The following is a 21,809-nucleotide window of genomic DNA, read 5'->3' on the forward strand; positions in this document are numbered from 1 at the left end:
ATTCTTCTACGTACACATTCTTATTTTCAAATTCATGTATACCTTGATTCATACATAACTAGTACAAGCTATGTGGATCATGTGACAATCAGTATAATCGCGGGTGCACACGGGATTATAGTGATAGGCGTATGAGAACCATAGAGTGTACTACTGTGTATGGTAAGACACGGAACGTAACATGACCCCAAGTAACGAAACGGACGTAATGTGGTTAAAACATGGTGGATACGCCGCTGGTACTTCCTATATATAAGTGTTTTCACCATGTTACCAAACTTTCGTAAAACGTGCCATGAGAAATTCAGTGTGTTGCAGACCTTTTGGACCTAATACAACTTCACGCAACTCACAAACGCATTATATCCGATTATTCATGACGAGACTTCATCCTTAACACACTACGTTCATCTATCCAACACTTATGCTATTCACATACTTGTACTCTTTAAGAGTCATTCGTTCATTCTATACTCGTATTATTTTATACAAAACTCGTTCGCAATCCAGCTTGTTTAAACATTTGAGTCCTAACTTACCTCGTTACCTATAAAATAGCCTCCCTATTCTTGATTCTTGTGAAACTATACTTAGTATACCTCTATTACTTTATTTAAAGTAACAAACCTTTTCGTTCCTCTCAATAAACAGGTTTTACGAAAGTATGATTTTTTTATACTATCCTTAAAAACTTCCCCTTGCAAATCTACCTTGACGTTCTCCAAAATTTGGTACTTTTCAAAACTTTCAAACTTCCCAAGTTTCAATTCTTAATGATCACCTTTATGCCAAAAACTCTTTCAAGCCTTCCTCTTGAATAAATTTCGGGACGAAATTTCCTAAAGGAGGGGAGACTGTAACGCCCTGCGTTTTCAAACATCCTACATTTAGAAACCTTACGTGAAATTCTATCTTTGGAAATCTTGTGTTCTTATAACCATTCTTTCATCGTAATCGTTGTAAAATACGGAACTTGCTTCGTAAATAAAACTTGTACATTACACTTTTTACCTAGTTAAATCATGTTTTATTTCATATTTTACCTTGTTACAAGTTAGGGGAAACATTGTTGCATATTATTACACAACTTAATTAACAAAATTACTCATTATAATGTTTTAAAAAAATAAAAAAAATAAAGAAATATGGCAGCCCAATTCAGCAAAATTCAGCCCCATATAGTTGGGTTTTGTGGGCTAGTTTCAAGGTGTAACCCCTTCTAAACACTTCCAAAGCCCAACCCATTGAAACCCTAATCCTTCCCCCTATAAATATCACTTATAACCAGCCCCCCTACCACTTTTGCAACCCTAAAAACTCACAAAACATCCACCAAACCGTAGCTGAAAGCAAGGGTTCGAGTAGATTGACACCCCTTCACGAAAATGAGCATAACTCACTCAATTCTTATCCGATTCACTCGATTCTTTTTCCTACTTGCTTGTATAATCATGGGGTTCGATTCCTAGACTTCTCCTTGGAGAAATCAGACCTGGAAATGCCCCGAAATAGTCCATAAACTTTCTGTTTGTTTTTATGTTCATCAAAAACTTGTTTAAACCTATGCAACTTGTGTCGAACACATCTCATACCTATGTCCTAATGCTTACAACTTATCCCATGGTTGGTTAAGCTTAAAAACAAGGTTGAGACATTTAAAATCGGAGGATTAAACCTCATAAACTTGGTGTTTTGTTTAGGGTTTTTAACCCACAAGTCATGTCAAACTTTGTCTTTGATACATGAGTGATTATGGAACAACTTGGGTTGTCCAAACATACAATCCTCACATGATTTGATGATTTCTCTTAGTTAGTGTGTATATTTCTTATTCTTTATTGTATGTTCATGACCCTCCTTGGTTGTTTTTTTTTTTACATCAAGTGTAGTGGTGAACACATAGAGGTGCCTAAATGGAAGACTTGATCTTCCTACTTCCTACATGACTTCTATGACATTTAGAGGTACCAAAATGAAGATTTTAATCTTCTACCTCATGCTTGAACTATTGGACATATATTATATAACCTAAATATATTATTCGAATAATCGAATCTTTGATGATGAACTAGTGTTCATATGTCGGGGTACTAGATTACATCATCCTAGACTATGATAACTTGTCACGATTCTAATGGAACCTTGTTCCATGAAAACATCTAAACTCCTTCGAGTTTCCTAGTGTCAAGAACAAGCATCATATGTACTAAATGATTATTTTCCATGTTATTCTCATATTTTATTTTTATGTTGTTTTGAACACCGAATCTCGACTCTAAACATACTTGAACCTTAACCCTTATACATTCGGACTCTAAATCTCTACTCGTCAACAATTGGATAATCGGAAAACATATGCAAACTTTGTGAGTATACTCGTACTTTTCCCCTTTTTACTTTTACTACTTTTGGGGTGTAACATGTTTACCTATTGAAACTTACACATGAACTTTTGTCTAAACACATGAACATTCCTATAACATGCTTGTATATGTGATGACTTGATACTTTAAATTTGGGTGATTCTTATGTGTTGAACTTATCATTAACTTCGTACGAGCCAAACCTTGACATATGTAGCGCTATAGGATTAACGACCCGCCTCTACTGAAACTTTGGTTATGTCATGAGCAAGTTGCGTTTTCTTGGTTTGATATGTTAGACACATGCCATGTTTAAATGTTTATCTTGAATCACATGCTTGCTATGAGGAATTGTTCAAACTTATCTTTTACTATGTACGTATCAAACTTGTATACTCGCCTTTGCTTTTGCATTGAACTTTATTTTAAACATGTTACAGGTTGAGGACGATGATGCTATGAAATGAAGTAGCGTTGATGCCTAGATACACATATAGACGTTAGGGTTTAAAATGTTGTATCAAAATTTTGATATGTTATCATGTTGTTTTGTTAAACTTGTCGTATTTGAATTTCTTGTAACGTTGACTATTTGAAGTTATGAAATGAAATGAAATTTGGATTTTCTAAATATTGTCACAAATAGCGTTATGATGTCTCTAGCAATCTTCACACTTCGTCTCATCCTGATGTTTCCGCCATTGGTTGGGGTGTGACACAACTATACACCCAACCAATGAAGCCTTTATAAAAGTCTTGTTCCATCTGAGGCATTGGTATTGTTTTCATCGTTCTTGGCGGTTTGACATTCAAAATAGTCTCTTCAACTCCCGTTTCAGGATCAACCCTCTACATCCTCTTTCAACGATTCATATTTAATGTAGCCCCACATAGCAACATCATTCTTTCGAACAGGATAATCCAAACATCTAACCTTCGGCAGTTCTTCTACATCCCACCATGGTAATGACATGATGTCATATAAACGTTCAAAATACTAAACTCCGCACTCTCTTCTAATTGCATACGCATTCACTTGAGGTAAGAAACCCCAACTGATGATGTCACCAAGAGATACGCATCGATCACGTTCATAATACTTCAAAGGTCTTTTAAACTTTCACTCATGATTCTTTCTGAACCACCTCGATCTATCTTCCTTTTCCATTTCCTTTTGAGTGCTCTCAAAGTTTTTATCTTTCACTGCCTCAGCTACTTTTTGCCTCAATTCTTCTCTATTCTCCTCAGCAAAGAACTCCATAAGCGTAGGATACTTAGAAGTATCTTCAACCACATCCTCATCATCCGTCCAGTCTTCTACTTCAACTTTGTCGTACTTATCAGCCTCTTCAACATACTTATACGTGTATTCAGGCTGTTGATTGATATCAAAAGTATTCAACTCTTCTTCAAAGTCGAACTTGAACTCAGGATCCACAGTATGCATCATTTCTCTGTAAATATCTAATCCCATGATTAACTTTTCAGTATGCTCAACGATCTGAGTTTTACTAGACTCTCCCTTTCCACTTGCTTCCCCTGATTCTTCATTTACCGAATCATTCATCAAATCATCAACTGTTTTCTCAGTGGAAGCTTCTGTAACTTTCAAACCTGTGCCACCCTGAGCACATCATCATCATCATCATCTTTACCAGATCCATGACTGCTCGCAGAGAATACGTTTTCATCTTCACCATCTTCCTCTTCATCCTCCTCTTCATCATCTTCATCATCACTGTTACCCAACAACTCTTCAAGATGTGCTTCATCCTCAAACAAACCAGATATTGCAGTGATAGGCTCAGGATTATCAACAACCATTGAAGGAACAATCGATCTTTCAGTCACAGCTGAACTTCCTTCAACTCCTTTGCCTTTGTCTTTCATTTGCTCGTCTATTTTGGCTTGACGTTCAGCTCTGAGCTCTTCAACCTGCAACTCTTCAAACTTTTTATCTACCGATGTTCCAAGCATGCTTTCAACAACTTTGTTCAGCATATAGAACTCGTGATCTCTTAATGCTTTAGCTGCTTCAAATTCTTTTTTCTTCAACTTAAAGTATTCATTCTGTTCATCACGTCTAGCCTTTTCTTCTTCAAGATCAGCAACTTTAACCTTCAAGATATCAATTTCTGATTGATCAGAGTCAATCGTTTTCATCAACTCTTTGTTTTCAATCTCCAGCTTCTTCACACGTATTTCTAAAACTTTCTCTCTATCAGACACTTTCTTGTTTTCTGCTGCTAGCCTCTTGTTCTCAGCAACAACTTCTTCAACTTTCTTTTCAACATTTCTGACTTGTGAAGTGTTGGAAAAATCAAAATCTCCAACATCTAAAAGATTATCCTGTGGAGTATAAAGACCTCTGCTAGACAAACCAGGTTGCATTTGGGTGAGTGGAGGTGTTTGAAATATTTCTTGTGAGGTAACAAAAGGTTGTTGTGGTGGTGTTTGATGAATAGGTGATGGTTGTCTTGGAGGTGTTGGTTGTTTAGGTGGTGAGGATTGTTGTGGTGGAGTAGGTTGTCGGGGTGGTGATTGTATAGGTGATTGTGGTGGTGTTGGTTCATGTGGTGGCGTAGGTGGTTTCTTGGTTTCTTTTGATTTCTTTTTTAGCACAGTCTTCGATACTTTGATCTTTGGAGTAGCTTTGACAATCTTTGGAGAAACCACTTCTAACTCTTGGAGAAGATTGTGATCCTGAGACATGTTCTGGAGAAGGCACATAAACATCATCATCGTCCTTTTCTTGTCTCTTTCTCTTTCTTAACAACTTCTATTTTTCTATCTCCTCTTGAATTCTTTTTCGACTTTCAATCTCGTCAATACCATCATCTGAAGAACTTGATGAACTTGTTGTACTCTTATCTACATCGTCACCCTCAATATCTTCAACAATCTTCTCTTTCTCTTTCTGACTTTCAACATTTACCACTTTATTAATATGAGCAACAATTTCTGGCCCTGTTTCCAAGACATCTGTATCAAACAAAACATCAGTATTAAATGGATCATCTTCAGTAGCTGCCACTTGTTCCTTTTCTGCAGTAACCACCGGATTATCTTCTTCCAGTTCATCAATCAAAGATATTGTTGCTGCTTTCTTTTGCTTCTTTCTAAGTTTTGATGACGATCCTTCACCCTGTTAAACTATAGGAGTCGCCTTTCTGCGTCTTCTCCCAGTTTCTTTCACATACCACTCATTCTTTGTGTTTTTGAACTCTGCAAGAACTTTTAACTCTTCAGCATATGCCGCTTCTTTCATCTCAGCTTCATTCCTCCAGTTCTGGTGATCAACTGGATCTGGATCAGCATAGTTAGCATCTTTTATAGCCCCAAAGAATGCAACATCAACTTTCGGTTCAGGGTGGTTCGGGTGATATTTCACAAGCTGTGTAATTGTAATCTTGTTCATATGTGATTGCACCAACAAATCATCCTTGATATTTCTGTCGATCTCAGGATACGCGTGGTCTATCAACATCTGTACGAACCTCGGATACGTCCAAGACCTGATCTCTGATGTAGTGTTCTCTGCCATGTAATGAAATACAATATGTGAAAAATTGTATTTCTTGTTTAGTACCAACGTAGTCACCATATTCATTTGGTAGTCACGCATCGCATCATAACCTCCTTTGGTGTGACTCAATGACATCAGAATACAATAAATCAAAAACTTGTAAGGCTTAGTGAATTTAGACTTCAGATAATTTCCAGTATTCAACGCTCCCTGATATCCCATTATCAAGAAAGTTAACAACTTCACGAATAAGAGCTTTGGTGACCAGAATCTTCTCCAATTTGCCATGTACTTCAACAACTGAAGAGATAACTTTATTCTGCTCATCGTAGTTGGCATTCTTCCAGAAACGTTCAATATGAGATCTATATAGTGGTCTTTGATCAGTCAACGCCTTCTGAATGGGAATATGTCTCATAAACTCCAATATACCACTGAAATTGACCAGTTCTGGATATTTTTGAACATCCAAATCACAACAGCTGTTGTGAAGAGGATCAAATACCACATTAGACACCTGCAAATCACAAACACACTGAATCAGACACTTAGAAATTTTTTCAAACTTTAAAATTTTACAAGTGCACAATAAGCGAAACATCTTGATGAACGTATAAGCGAAACACATAAAGAGCTTATAAGCGGAACATGTAACCATACAAGCGAAACATGTAATGACCATTTAAGCGAAACCACATACTTCACTAAAAATGAAACCATCAATTGAACACATAAGCGGAACCATTTATGCACTTAAAAGCGGAACCATCAATTGAACAGATAAGTGAAACCAGTTATGCACTTAAAAGCGGAACCTTGTGTTGCACACATAAGCGGAACATGTAAAATGATCGTTTAAAGCGAAACCCTCAACAAATCCTTCAAAACTGACCAAATCTTAAAATTTCAGCCCTTAATCTATCACCATGACAAAACCGACACTAGGGGTTGATTCTGATCTGATGATTTGATCCGGTAGAGCTTTGAGGCGAAGACTGTTCCTGAACTATGACATTCGATTCAAAATTCGCGAAAGGTGTAGAACTGCTTGATTGATGAGAACTTGATGTAGCATTTGAAGTGTTATCAGCACTGAATCCTGTTTGTATCTTTGGACTTTGAAGATTCGCAATTGAAGGGCTGCCTTTGTAGTATAAAGATACATCTTGTTGCACGCTAGCAGAATTCATCTTCTTTATCTTCAACAACTCAAGCTCGTGGGCTTCGATCTTTTCAATAAATGAACTCAGATTGAGATTCACAAAATCAGAACTGTTTTTCAGCATCATAAGATACGTTCCCCACTCATCATATGGAAGTGCATCATAAAGTTTATCAATCCATTCTTCATTTGTTTTTTCAATTTCTAATCTTTTCATTTCAACTACAAGGTGGCAATATCTTTCGATTAATTGTTTTGTTGACTCTCCTTTGATCCCAGTAAAAATATCGAATTCTTTCTTGATAAGCGCCTTTTTGCTCTTGATCATAGAAACACTTCCTTTAAACTTCAGTTGTAGCGCTTGCCAGATTGATTGAGAACTTTCGTCATGTTGTAGTAACACAACAATGTCTTCTTTAATTGCTTGCTGCAAGATGCTCACCATTTTCTTTTCAGCTTTAAACTCTGTCTGTTCAGTATCTATAATACTTCCAATGCCTTTAACCAACCCGAGCCCGTCAACTGGAGGTACGTATTTCTTTTCAATCTTCATCCAACACTCAAAATGGTTGCCTGAACCCAATTTTTAAACCTTCCGGACCATCCAGCATATTCATCTAAGCTCATCAGTTTGGGTGGCTTTTGCATTGTTCCCAAATCATTTTCCATGTTGACATTCTGTATGATACTAGCTGGACTTTGGATAGCCGCACCACTTCCCGCAAACATGTTACATGTGTATAAGTGAACTATTGGTGTTGCAAATCATATGAGTAACAGTTTATTGTATTGGAGAATGATATATGTTACATGTTGATCATGAATAATTGTCGTCCGTTAAGTATTTGATGATGGTTATACATGTGAATTTTAATCTGTAGGGTCATGAATACGTGAATGAACAGTAGGGTTGAATAATAGATGTTGAGTAATGATTCGATGATATTATTCTGCATGTTAGTGCTTGAGGCTAAAGAATTAGCATAGAGATTGTTGCAAAACTAAAACAGGCTCACAAATTATTGGAATATTAATTGACAACTAGTGATATTTGATAAGATGGTTTGATAAACTGATGATATTAATAAATGTCTACGCTATGTGTAAAAGGTTTCGTGAGGTTGTTTAGTAAACTGGGAATCACTTCAGGGGTAATAATTATTGGACTTGGGGAGGTGTAATTGGGCTACAAGGGTAAAAATAATAATACATAAATTGGATTAGGCCTGGTACGGCAACTATAATACGCAAACAAGGGGAAAACAATAAGGTTATGTTGGGCCGTATACTACCTAGGTGTGGGTGGGCTGATCTGATGGACACGCTTACTGGATAACGAGTTACACGGGCCACACCCTACGTTGTTGGGATCGAACCCAACTGGGTCGAACAGTGTTTGGACCTTCGGAATGGGCTACCCAGTTAGGGCGGGTTTTATACAGTATTGATACAAGATTTTTATAACTAAAAGATTGTAGAGTATTATGAATTGTTGTTATTATACGCATGGTTAATTAAATGAGGATTGAACTGTTACTATGTGTTATTGTAATATATGATCCTGTACGTGAGAATACTTATGACCCGAATACTCGTTATAACCTGTATGATAATGTGTGCCATAATTGCCTACCACATGTGGAAAATACACAATGAATAAGCAAATTCTATATAAACGAAACTGACTATCATTCGAACCATATTAGGGTTTGGAGTGTCCAACGGTAAAACGAATAACTAATCTTACCAAGCAAAACTAAGGTGAGTTCACTGCTCTTTTTCCAAGCATGCATCCCGGGGAGGGATATCGGGTAACGTTCCGGGGAGGAATGTCAGGTTAATGGGATGTTTGTTATTTTACTCAGTTTCTATCATATAAGACCCCTTACATCTACCGATAGTTGCCGGGGAGGCAACGAGGTTATTAGTTGATAGCGCTATTAGGTTTGGCACCCTCACATCGTACCGGGGAGGACGGGCATGAACTAATTTCCTTAAAGCATGACCAATGTTTTGATAGAGACATTGGGGTTGGGCAAATACATCTTGTAGCCAGTGCGGTAATCGAGTTAATAACAACATCAAATCAAATTATTGAACTATTAAACTGTTGAACTGTTTTATACAAATATCTGGTAACTAAACTCGTTAACAAAACTTTGAACTCACCAGCGTTGTCTGACACACTTGTCTACATGCTTGTAGGTCGTTAGATGTCTTGGATGGGAACTTGCTGTCTGGAGTAGCTGGAGTGGTCATGGGTCGACTGGAGGGATTCATGTTATTGATTTCTTGATACTATACATTAGTTTTGAAACTGTTTAACTTTGGGTTGTCATTTGCTTCCACTGAACATGTTGGTTTTCATTTAAACTTGTTGATGGTACTTTATTAATAATTGAGAACTTTATTTTGAAACTTGTATGAGTTCAATGTAATTAGTGGCTCGTTGTTGGTACGTCACACGCTTAACAGGGACATTCCCTAGGTGGTATTTTGGGGGTCTGACACGTGTTATCACAAAACAACTAAACAGGCAGATTAACTTCGACCTTTAACTCTTTTAATAAATTTGAAATCCAAATAACCTCGCATGTCGCAGCACACATTGACCGATATTCTGCCTAAGCAGAAGATCTTGAAATGGTTGACTGCAGTTTACTTTTCCATGACACAAGATTATTACCTAAGAAAACACAAAACCCAGTAATAGACTTTCGAGATCCTAAGCATTTAGCCCAGTCTGAATCAGAGAAAGCCTTTATACCCAAGGTGTCCCCTTTTTTAAACAAAGTCTCCTTTCCAGGAGCACCTTTTCAGTACCTTAACAGCCTTAATGCAATATTAAAATGAGCTTGAGTAGGTGAATGCATAAACTGACTAATATAATGCACAGAATATGTAACCAGTCGCGAAATACACATATTTTTATCCTTACTTTGATCATAATGGAAATCATATTTTTATGTCAACCTTGTTTAATCATACATGCATAATATGTAATAAGTCGCGAAATACACATTTATTTTAAAACCGAGACATACATCGAGATTATATTTTCTCGGAATCACATTCATACATGTATCATACATATAATATACCTGCATACACCTTTATAGCATAAATTAACCAACAATACAAGTGCAATGACTAAAAATGAAAATTTTCATCTCCCCAACCACTTTCTTTAATGTCCTAACCTCCAACCAACTTATTTATTACCCCAAACCCACTTCTAACCTCCAACCAACTCATTTAATACCTCTCCTAACTCCCAACCACCTTCATTTAAACCCCAACCACTTAACCCTTTTATAAATACCAACTCTAACACCTTCCAAACACTTGCACCACCTCCAAATTACTTCCAAACTCTCTCAAATCTCCAAGATTTTCAATTTTAGGCAAAAAGTTCAAGAACCAAAATTGGTAACTTCGGTGCTCCAACAACTCAAGACTCGTCAAACTCACTAAGTGGAAATTTCTTCGCAAACTGTGCGTATACTCATGCCCTTTTTACCATTTTTACACTTTTGGGTGCAACATGTTTACATATACAAAACACACTCAACATATATACTTTTATACATTCATACAAAAATTCAATACATGCATGCTAATATGTTATACTTGATTCATTAAACTGGGGTTGTTCGTTTTGTGATAAATTTGTCATTAACTTCGTACGAGCCTACCTTTAACATGTATAGCGCAATAGGAGTAACGCATCACCCGTGTTCGTGAGGTAATGTTAAGTTATTCATTCATACTTTCGTTAAACCTTGGGTTGACTTGTTTGTTCACATGCCAGTTTATATGTTAATCTTGATAACTAAGTTTGCTATGTGAATTGTTCAACTTTTATATACTTATATGCTAGTACTCAAACTTGTATGCTCGTCAATACTTTTTGTATTGAACTATACTTTAAAACACGTTGCAGGATTATGGTTGATGATGATGATGCACGAAACTTAGTAGGATGCCTAGAAATGCACCATACTTTAAATTTATGTTTAATAGTTTAGTCATTTGATAATTGTCGTAACTTGTTCATTTTCAAACATGTTGTGTTTCTATTCCAAACAATGTACTTAATATTAGTAATGAAATGAAATTATTTATTTAATACTTGTCACATTTAGCGTTATGAAGTCTCAAACAATCTCGTTCGACTCACTCCGATGTTTTCACCATCAGTGTGACAGGTGGAGTGACGAAAGCGTTTTAAAGAGGCGATGTTTAGATATGAAGATGAGCATCGACAGGTTTTCACACACGACCGGGCATGGGAGATTATGTGACACTCTAGGTTTACCTGAGTAACTTCTTGTTGTATTAGAGTTATGTGTACGCATATTATTAAATGAAGGCTTGTTATTTATTTTGTGCACCATATGCTTCTTGGTGTTACGTGTAATATAAATATGTGTATATAATATGTATGTGTGCATTGAACCGAGACTGCAAGATCTCGACCCGAGACCACTCGGTCTCGAGTGACCTGGAACAGTTGGGCCGCACACCTACCAAGCCCATTCGGAAACCCACTAGTGTGCACCAACCTAGAATGGGTATAAAACCCATGCTATTAGCCGACTTTCCCCTATTTGGCAACCATCATCATTCACACAAATCCCTAGAAACATTCCCCTCACCTCTCTCTCACCTTATCCACTTTCGCTCACTAAAAACCCTAAATCTCACTAAACACCCCACACTCTTCTTGGAGAAACCGGGTGGAAAACGTAGGCTTTGAGGCTCGGCTCATCAACCATTCTTGCACACTCTTGCACCACACAATCTTCGGTTAGTTGGTTACATTTGGGCTATTAAATGAATGAGTTGCATTATAGGTGTTTGCTCGTTGTGAATGTTTAAATGATTGATGACATACAACTGTTTTGATAATAATAATGTATATTATAGCAAATCATGTTTGAATGATATGGATAGCTTGGTGTGCTTATTTTTGACATCTAGATCGTATGTATACATGTTCCTGTTTTGGTGAAATGTGTACTAGTTATTAGGACTGATGATGATTCATGGAATGTTCACTGAATAGGTATGTTGTGTTAGTAGGAATGTGTTTAGAATAAATCTGTTTGTTTAACCTTGAAAACCCCGATGAAGACAATATGAATGACAATAGGAATATTTAAAAATGTTGTGTTTGATCTGATTTGATTAGGGTAGAGAATTGGAAACATGTTAGAGTGATTTGATTGGATAGTACATGCCCATGAAACCTGATTGGATCGTACAAAGCTGGTAAATGTTCTAGAAAGATTCCATAGTGGTTGCGAGTCGAGAGCAAGGGCTTCATCAGTGGTCTTGACTCGGAACCACCCAACAGCTGTTACATCACTGGGTTGACTCGAAACCACCTCAACGGATGTTTGACAGTGGTTTCGACAATGGTCTCGACTCAACAGTTGATCCATCAGTGTTGCGACTTGAGACCACACATCAGGGGTTTCACCAGTGGTTGCGAGTCGAAACACTGCTTGGTTGCAACACAAAAATGCATAACTCGATACCAGTGGTTTCAAATCGAGACCGCTCAACAGTGGTTTCGACTCGAGACTGCTCAACAGTGGTTTCAACTCGAGACCGCTCAACAGTCGTTTCGACTCAACAATGGTTTCCATTGGGCTATATGGGCTATACTGATTTAATGGGCTACATGATCATGTGTGGGCTATGCGTTAATTGTTACTGTTTAACATGTTGTGTGTTAGAATAAGCCTGGTATTGTGAGTGCTAGTATAACCTACATGTTATGTGTAAGATATGTGTAGATATACGTGACTTATTTGTACCCAAGTTAGACTCATACTGGTAACCATATTAGGACGTGGTTGACCAGCACACTTGACCAAGTAACCCATCTGTCGAGCAACCCAAGGTGAGTTCACAACTTTTAAAGCATGTGTTCCCGGTGGTTGGGAAACGGAATTAAACCAACGCTATCCCCTTGTGAGGGATACAAACTACTTTTCTCCCCTTGTGAGGGACACTTAGTTAATTACCATTTATATTAGATGCAACAAGCATACTAAATGAAACTCTATCATGAAGTCCCTACTCATTATACCGATTAATCGTTGGGGCCTGGCGAACGGGTTATTAGTTGATAGCGCTATTAGGTTTCACCAACCTCACACCGTGCCCATGTATGGGATCTGGAGTGAACTGATAGACTCTGGCAAACCATCAATGATGATAGACATTGACAAACGGGGCAAAACTGACGTAATGTGTGGTCGCAAAGTATTCGGTATGGCGCAGTTTAGTAGCTTACTTATGGGGTAGCTCCCCATGGCATGATATAAATGAGTAAATTTAACTATCGAAACAAGTTTTTGGGAAATTAAAACTGGACAAACTCGTGAACTTGCTGACTTTATGTTGACACCCTACTGCATGCTTTGCAGGTACCCAGTGACTCAGGAGCTTGCAGCTTGGGGATGTATAGTGGACGTCTAACCCCGTGTGTTGGGTTTTATTAAATAATTTAGAAATTTGAACTTTTGCTTGACTATTCTACTATGCTTCCGCTACTTACTCAAACTATTATTTGAACTTAAAAACTTTGGATTTTAACTATGGTATTTACCAACCTTTGTGGTTGGTGAACTTATATATTACTAACTAAATGTTCAATATAATTGATGGCTGGATCCTGGTCAGTCACGCGCCTCGCGGTAGTACTCCGTATATGGATTTTGAGGGTGTGACAGATTGGTATTAGAGCCATTGGTTATAGTGAACTCGGTTTTAAAAAGAAAGTCTTTTTGAGAAAAACCAGACTATAACCCGTGACTCGTGACGGCACTACACTCCAAGTGCAAGGCTCAACATATTAGACCTCATGGCTCGGACTTGTGTTTACTTGATTACTTGTTGGGTGTTTATGTGATACTATACATACTAGTGTGCTTAGTTAGCTATATACATACCCCTCTCCCTTCTCACTCCTGCTACACTACGACGTCACACTCACACTGTGTTTTCTGGTTATGAAGACAATGAGCGGACGCGGAGAGCAAACGTTAACATGACTTAGGAACATTTCACTAACCTGATCAACACTGTGGCTGCAGCTTTTGCAGCCCACCTGGAGGTGAGCTCGTCGTTCTAGGATGTTTAGATCCTACCCTCGCACCATATTATCGTTCCTAAACCTTTTCGCTTCATTTTCCACGACAGGTCAGCCTGCACCTGGACAACCACGTGTTTGTACTTTTAAAACCTTCATGGATTGCAAACCTCTCCCTTTCGATGGCACTGAGGGTGCCATAGGTCTTCTACACTGAATTGAGAAGGTTGAATCTGTGTTTGCTGTGTGCGAGTGTCCCACTGCTAGTTGGGTGAAGTTTGCTACTGGTACGCTTGAAGGAAACACGCTTTCATGGTGGAAGGCGCAAATTCAGATGCTTGGGTTGGAGACTGCCAACGCCACTACTTGGGAAGACTTCAAGAACATGATCAAGGAGGAGTACTGCCACAGGGATGACATTCACAAGCTCGAGAACGAGTACTACGAGCTCAAGATGGTTGGATCAGAAATTGAGACCTACACCAAGTTGTCCAACGACTACGCTGCTCATTGTCCAAACATGTCTCAGCCTGCTTATCGAAGGATCGAATTGTACATCAAGGGTTTTGTCCCTGAAATCCAGAGTTTGGTCACTTCAGCTGTAACACCCCGAAAATATAAAACTTTATGTTAAAATTATAAATTATAAATAAACGGAAATTTACTAACTAGAAACTTCTAACCTAGTTAGTTGATAGACTAGAAATAGCTCATAGCTCATGAAGGATTAAAACCTACTAAATAATGTGTAGAACAAAGTAGAGGGGCCTGAATTGTCAAAAATCAAAACTAAGTTACAATTAGTAACCAAACACTCCAAAATTGGAGTGTTGGTCGACCAGACAAGCAGCAGGGGGCGACACCCCCATTCCAAAACCCTAAACTCACAAAAACAATCAAATTGAAGGCTCAAATCTCATCAAAAACGAAATCTAAACATAGATTAGTGATCCTCATCGCGAGAGGATTCCAAGGTATGTAAAAACTCGTGTTAATTCTTCGTTTGAAATTCTCATGATTTTAGAAAATCTGAAAATTGATGTTGCATGTGTGTTATTGGGTTTAATTAGAATTGATAAGGTGTTTAGACGTGAAACCTAACTGATTTCATGTTAAACCATGACCAAATTCAGGAAAATTTCATGAACACCTTGAAGGTGGTTATGGGTTTTAGATGATGATGATGAACACTAGGGTTTAGATGGTTATCCTAGTGTAAATTGATTATAGAAGGTAATCTCCAGTATGAGTAAGATATATATATGCTTTATGAGAGTTTCGTTGATGATGAGTTTGCCAAAAAATGAACTAAGAACTTGAATATAATGATATGAAAATTCTGCCCTCAAGGTGTTTGTAGAAATGCCTCAAAGAAGGCTGATAAATAGAAATTTGAAGCTTTAACGCCTAATTAAGATGTTTCGGTATATTATGCGAAATGATGTCTAAAGAGGGTTCTAAACATGTCTTGAAAATGAACTCTATAGGACAAGATACCGGGACATCGAGCGAACAAGCCGGTGGTGATTCTCGTTCGAAGGGCGTGCGCTAAGGTATGTAACATGACTCGTTACATTATGTGAAATTAGATCATTTTAGTTGATTATCAAAGTTTCTAGTTATTTTGAATTGAAGCGAAGGCATTGTTGTATTGAATACTTGTTTGAATAATGAATTAAACTCGTTGGTAGTTGTCACAAAGGAAGGAATTCCATAGACAAGCCAAACGGGTCAAATAATCAAGTAAAACATGATCTACATTCCAAACATGATAAATTGATGTATGTAGTGGTTATATTATGACGTACTAGAAATATCAGACTTTTATTACATTGATAATGCAGAATGTTGAAACCCGAGAGTTGGGATTTTGGTTGAAATGCTCAAACCAAACAAAAACATGAATTCCCAGGTGCTACCGTAATTTACGGTGTCACCGTAAATGACGGTAGAGATTAATGTTTTACGGTGGTTTTCTACTGAGTTACGGTGGATCTAAGAATTTCCAGCACTCACCGTAATTTACGGTGGCACCGTAAATTACGGTGGAGCCTGGAAAACTTTTATATTTTGTTGTTTCAAAGTGATGTTAAACCTTGAAATCCTATCATTCATAAACGTCAAAGCTAATGACTTATTTGTTGATTCATAGGTAATTAGGTGGTCACATGGATGGCGATCAAGCGACTTGATGATGAACCGAACACTCCACTTCGAAGCTTCCGCTATGTTTTGAACTTGTTAATTAGTTGTTCTTTGGTTGTAAACAAATTCTTAAACGACTTAGTACGTTCTACCTTAGTCCTTAGTTGACTAAGATGTGTAACATTTTTGAAACTTATGTTAAACTATTATCTTTTGGTATAAATTAGCTATTAAATTTTAGTATAAATTCAAGGGTGTTACAAGTTGGTAATCAGAGCCTCAGGTTGCCAATAAGTGTTCGGTTCGAGCTTGATCGACCATCCGGTAAGAACTAATTTCTATTAATAAATCTTATATTACGTAAAGAATGAGAAATGAACAAATATGCATGAAAAGAGCAAGTAAGCTCAATCAACAGCAAGAACGATCAAATCAAGTTGTGAACTTGATTGAGTCAACAGCAAGAACGATTAAATCAAGTTGTGAACTTGATCGAATCAACAGCAAGAACGATTAAATCAAGTTGTGAACTTGATTGAATCAAAAGCAAGAACGACTAAATCAAGTTATGAACTTGACTGAATCAAACAAGAACAACATGTGTTATAAATGGAATGTTTTAACAACTTGTGTAAACATTTCAGAAACAGAGATGGCTGATAAAGGTAATGATGATGCGGTGCCAAGAGTTACCGAACAAGTGAGAGAAGTGATTGCCGAAGAGGTTGGAAAGGCAATCGAAAACAGTCTAACAAGCTTCATTGATAGAATTCAAAACACAGTTCTATCAATGGTAGAAGATAGAATCAAGAAATTAGAAGATGACTCAAAACTTGAAAAGGAAAAACATGGAGGACGGAAACCTTGTTCATACAAGGAATTCATGGCCTGTAAACCACCGATATACAATTGGGAGGTTGACCCAATAGTGTGCCAAAGATAGCTAAGTGATATCGAAGGGGTATTCGAGAGGACCCATTGTGATGTAAATGACTATGTAGCCTATGGTACGGGTCAACTAAGAAATCAAGCAAAGGATTGGTGGGATAACAAGAAGAGAGAGATCGGTATTGAAGCTGTTAAGGTCATGACTTGGGATGAATTCAAGACGCCATTTCTAAAGCATCATAGCCCCAAAGCGGTTATGAATAAAATCAAGGAAGAGTTCATGCAGCTCAGGCACAAAAACGAGACCATAGACAAGATCACGGCAACGTTTATGGACAAAATGAAGTTTTGTGACGATCTAGTGACAAACGAAGAACAAAAGATATACTACTATCATAACATGTTGAGTGCCGAGTATAGGGAGTTTATCACCCCTTCCAAATACGAGACCCTTACCGAGATTACAAAATGCTGCTCGGGAGAGGGAAATCGAGCTGAAAAAGAGTATCGAAAGGGGTGAACGGAGAGCACATGATGTAAATCCAAGCCCTACTAAGAAGGCACGAACAAATGAGAGCGCAAGGAAATCTGACACGAAAGGCGGGTCACCAAGTTGCAGAATTTGCGGGAAGGGTCATAAAGGCGAATGTCGTTACAAGGACAAGCCTTGTCCTATATGCAAGAAAACAGGACATATAGCCATATCGTGCCCGGAGAAGGTGACGGTTTGTTATAATTGTTTTCGAACGGGTCATAAGAAGTCTGAATGCCCGGAATTGGTTGAAAAGAAGGATGGGCCGCAACCGAAGGGCGAAGCCCCTAAAGCCAAGGCAAGGTCTTTTCAATTAACCGCCGCAGAAGCAAAGATAGAACCTGACGTGGTCTCAGGTATATTTACTGTAAACTCGATTCCTGCACGTGTGTTATTTGATACGGGTGCGAATAAATCCTTTGTTTCATATGGATTTATTCGACATCCTTCATTTGTTCTAACTAAATTACCTGTGCCCTTAGAAGTAGAGATAGGTAATAATAAAAGTTTTATTGTTTGCGATGTATGTGAAAATTGCAAACTGAGCATTGACGATGAAGAATATTTGATAAATCTAATCCCGATGTCGATGGGAGAATTTCAAGTCGTCGTTGGGATGGATTGGCTATCTCGACACCATGCAAAGGTCGTGTGTTTCCGTAAAGAGATAAAACTGACATCTCCGAGCGGGAAACACGTCACCATCTATGGCGAAAAAGGAGGCAATCCCATAGTATGCTCAATGTTGAAAGCACACAAGCTAATGAAGCAAGGATGCAAGGCATTTATGATATACGCTAATGAACCCGAAAAAGAATCACGAAAGATTGGAGATGTACCGGTAGTACGAGATTATGAAGATGTTTTTCCGGAAGATTTACCGGGGATACCACCCGAACGGGAAGTAGAGTTCGGGATCGAATTGATTCCGGGCGCGAAACCCGTAGCAAAAGCCCCGTACCGACTTGCGCCATCAGAATTACAAGAATTGATGTCCCAAATCCAAGACCTGCTCGACAAGGGATTTATAAGGCCGAGTGTGTCTCCTTGGGGCACACCGGTATTGTTCGTGAGAAAGAAAGATGGGAGTATGCGTATTTGTATTGATTACCGGGAGTTAAACAAACTCACGGTAAAGAACCGATACCCGCTCCCGAGGATAGACGATTTATTCGACCAACTACAAGGTGCGAGCTGGTTTTCTAAAATCGACCTTAGATCGGGGTATCATCAATTAAAGGTCAAAGAAGAAGATGTGCCGAAAACGGCTTTCCGCACGAGATACGGACATTACGAATTCCTCGTGATGTCATTCGGGCTAACAAACGCACCCGCGACTTTCATGGACCTCATGAACCGGGTTTGCAAACCAATGCTGGATAAGTCGGTCATCGTGTTTATCGATGATATATTGGTATATTCGAAAAGTGAAGCTGAACACGCACATCACTTACGAGAAGTGTTAGAAACCCTTAGACGAGAGAAGCTTTACGCAAAATTCTCTAAATGTGCCTTTTGGTTACGAGAGGTACAATTTCTTGGCCATGTTATAAGTGCCGACGGAGTACTGGTGGATCCGTCAAAGATAGAGGTCGTGTCAAAATGGAATCCCCCGAAGAACCCTTCAGAAATTAGAAGCTTCTTGGGGCTTGCGGGGTATTGCAGGAGATTCATTCAAGATTTCTCCAAGATTGCGTCACCACTAACAAAGCTAACACGAAAGAAAGAAAGGTTCATTTGGGGTGTTGACCAAGAGAAAGCGTTTCAAACGCTAAAAGAAAAGTTAACTCAAGCTCCGGTACTAACATTGCCGAACGGAGTTGAAGACATGGAGGTTTATTCGGATGCTTCACTATCAGGACTCGGTTGCGTGTTGATGCAACGGGGCAAGGTAATAGCCTATGCCTCGAGGCAACTGAAGATACACGAGAAGAAATATCCCACACACGATCTCGAGTTGGCGGCGGTAGTGTTTGCATTAAAAATATGGAGGCACTAATTGTATGGGGTAAAGTGCACCATATTTACCGACCACAAGAGTTTGAAATACTTCTTCGACCAGAAGGAGTTAAACATGCGACAAAGAAGATGGCTGGAAACGGTGAAAGACTACGATTGTGAAATACGTTATCACCCAGGAAAGGCTAATGTAGTGGCCGATGCGCTGAGCCACAAAACAGATATACCCCAATACGGGTACGATCAATGCAACTGGTTGTGACTTCAAGCTTGCTAGAACGAATTCGAGAAGCACAAGATGAAGCTGTAAAGGCAGAAAACTGGAAAAAGGAAAGGATTATCAGCCAAGTTAAAGATCTAGAGGTAGGCAGTCACGGCCTAAAGACTCGTTTTAATAGAATCTGGGTCCCTAACACATGTGGGGTTAAGAAGCTTCTACTTGATGAAGCTCATAAATCCCGTTATTCCATTCACCCGGGAGCGACCAAGATGTATCACGACTTGAAGCAAAACTATTGGTGGCCCGGAATGAAGCGGGACACCGTGAAATACGTGGAAAAGTGTTTGACGTGCCTACAAGTCAAGGCGGAACATCAAAAACCATATGGTAAACTTCAACCGTTAGAAATTCCGGTTTGGAAATGGGAGCAAATTACGATGGACCTATTGACCAAACTGCCTAAAACAAGTCGTGGTTTTGATGCTATTTGGGTAGTCGTGGATAGGTTAACTAAAAGCGCTCACTTTATTCCCATTCGTGAGACCTTTACATCTGAGAAAATGTCGGAGGTTTACACCAATGAGATCATAGCTAGGCATGGGGTACCGATATCCATTGTGTCAGACAGAGATACCCGGTTTACTTCGAAATTCTGGCGTGAATTCCAAGAACAGATGGGAACTAAATTGTTCCTTAGCACTGCTTACCATCCACAAACGGATGGGCAGAGCGAAAGAACAATACAAACATTGGGTGATATGCTACGGGCTTGCATTATTGACTTTGGGGGTAGTTGGGATGTCCATTTACCCTTGGTCGAGTTTGCATATAACAATAGCTATCACGCGAGTATTAAAATGGCCCCGTATGAGCTATTATATGGCAGAAAGTGTCGGACTCCAGTATGTTAGGGAGAAGTGGGTCCGCGAGGGCTAGCACCAAATGATGTAATCCGAGCTACAAATGCGAAAATCGACATAGTTCGGGCACACTTGAAAGCGGCTCAAGACCGGCAAAAGGCATACGCAGATAAAAGAAATAGGCCGATTGAGTTTCAGGTTGGCGATATGGTCATGCTGAAGGTTTCCCCATGGAAGGGTATTATTAGATTCAGAAAAAGGGGAAAGTTAAGCCCGAGATTTATTGGGCCATTTAGAATCACTGAACGGGTTGGTAAAGTGGCTTATCGACTTGAATTACCCGAAGAGTTGAGTGGAATTCATAGCACATTCAACGTATCACATCTTCGAAAATGTTTGGCCGACGAAACTGCTCATATCCACTACGATGACATTGAGGTGGATAACAACCTCAACTATGCGGTAAAACCAATTGCGATTTTGGATCGTAAGGAGAAAAGTTTGAGGAACAAGATAATAAGCCAAGTCAAAGTCAAATGGGAGCACAGAAAGGGGTCAGAAACTACATGGGAGTCCGAGGAAGAGATGCGACGACTCCACCCTACATTATTTGGTACGTAATTCGGTTTCGGGGACGAAACCCTTTTAAGGGGGGTGGACTTGTAACACCCCGAAAATATAAAACTTTATGTTAAAATTATAAATTATAAATAAACGGAAATTTTCTAACTAGAAACTTCTAACCTAGTTAGTTGATAGACTAGAAATAGCTCATGAAGGGTTAAAACCTACTAAATAATGTGTAGAACAAAGTAGAGGGGCCTGAATTGTCAAAAATCAAAACTAAGTTACAATTAGTAACCAAACACTCCAAAATTGGAGTGTTGGTCGACCAGACAAGCAGCAGGAGGCGACACCCTATTCCAAAACCCTAGACTCACAAAAACAATCAAATTGAAGGCTCAAAAAATCTCATCAAAAACGAAATCTAAACATAGATTAGTGATCCTCATCGCGAGAGGATTCCAAGGTATGTAAAAACTCGTGTT

At 38.7% G+C, this 21,809-nt stretch overlaps 1 protein-coding gene across 1 annotated transcript; it reads right to left on the reverse strand.

Annotated features, from left to right (window-relative positions):
- Positions 1 to 3,971: 3,971 nt before the first annotated feature.
- On the reverse strand, positions 3,972 to 5,075 carry LOC110892617 (mental retardation GTPase activating protein homolog 4-like). The gene has a single exon (XM_022139772.2). The coding sequence runs from the start codon at positions 5,073 to 5,075 to the stop codon at positions 3,972 to 3,974; it is 1,104 nt and encodes a 367-aa protein (XP_021995464.2).
- Between the last annotated feature and the right edge of the window lie 16,734 nt (positions 5,076 to 21,809).

Source organism: Helianthus annuus, chromosome 12 (genome assembly GCF_002127325.2).
Source record: "Helianthus annuus cultivar XRQ/B chromosome 12, HanXRQr2.0-SUNRISE, whole genome shotgun sequence".
Classification (NCBI taxonomy): domain Eukaryota; kingdom Viridiplantae; phylum Streptophyta; class Magnoliopsida; order Asterales; family Asteraceae; genus Helianthus; species Helianthus annuus.

Coding starts and splice junctions, on each gene's coding strand:
- LOC110892617 (XM_022139772.2), bottom strand. CDS start 5,075: ATGTCTCAGGATCACAATCTTCTCCAAGAGTTAGAAGTGGTTTCTCCA.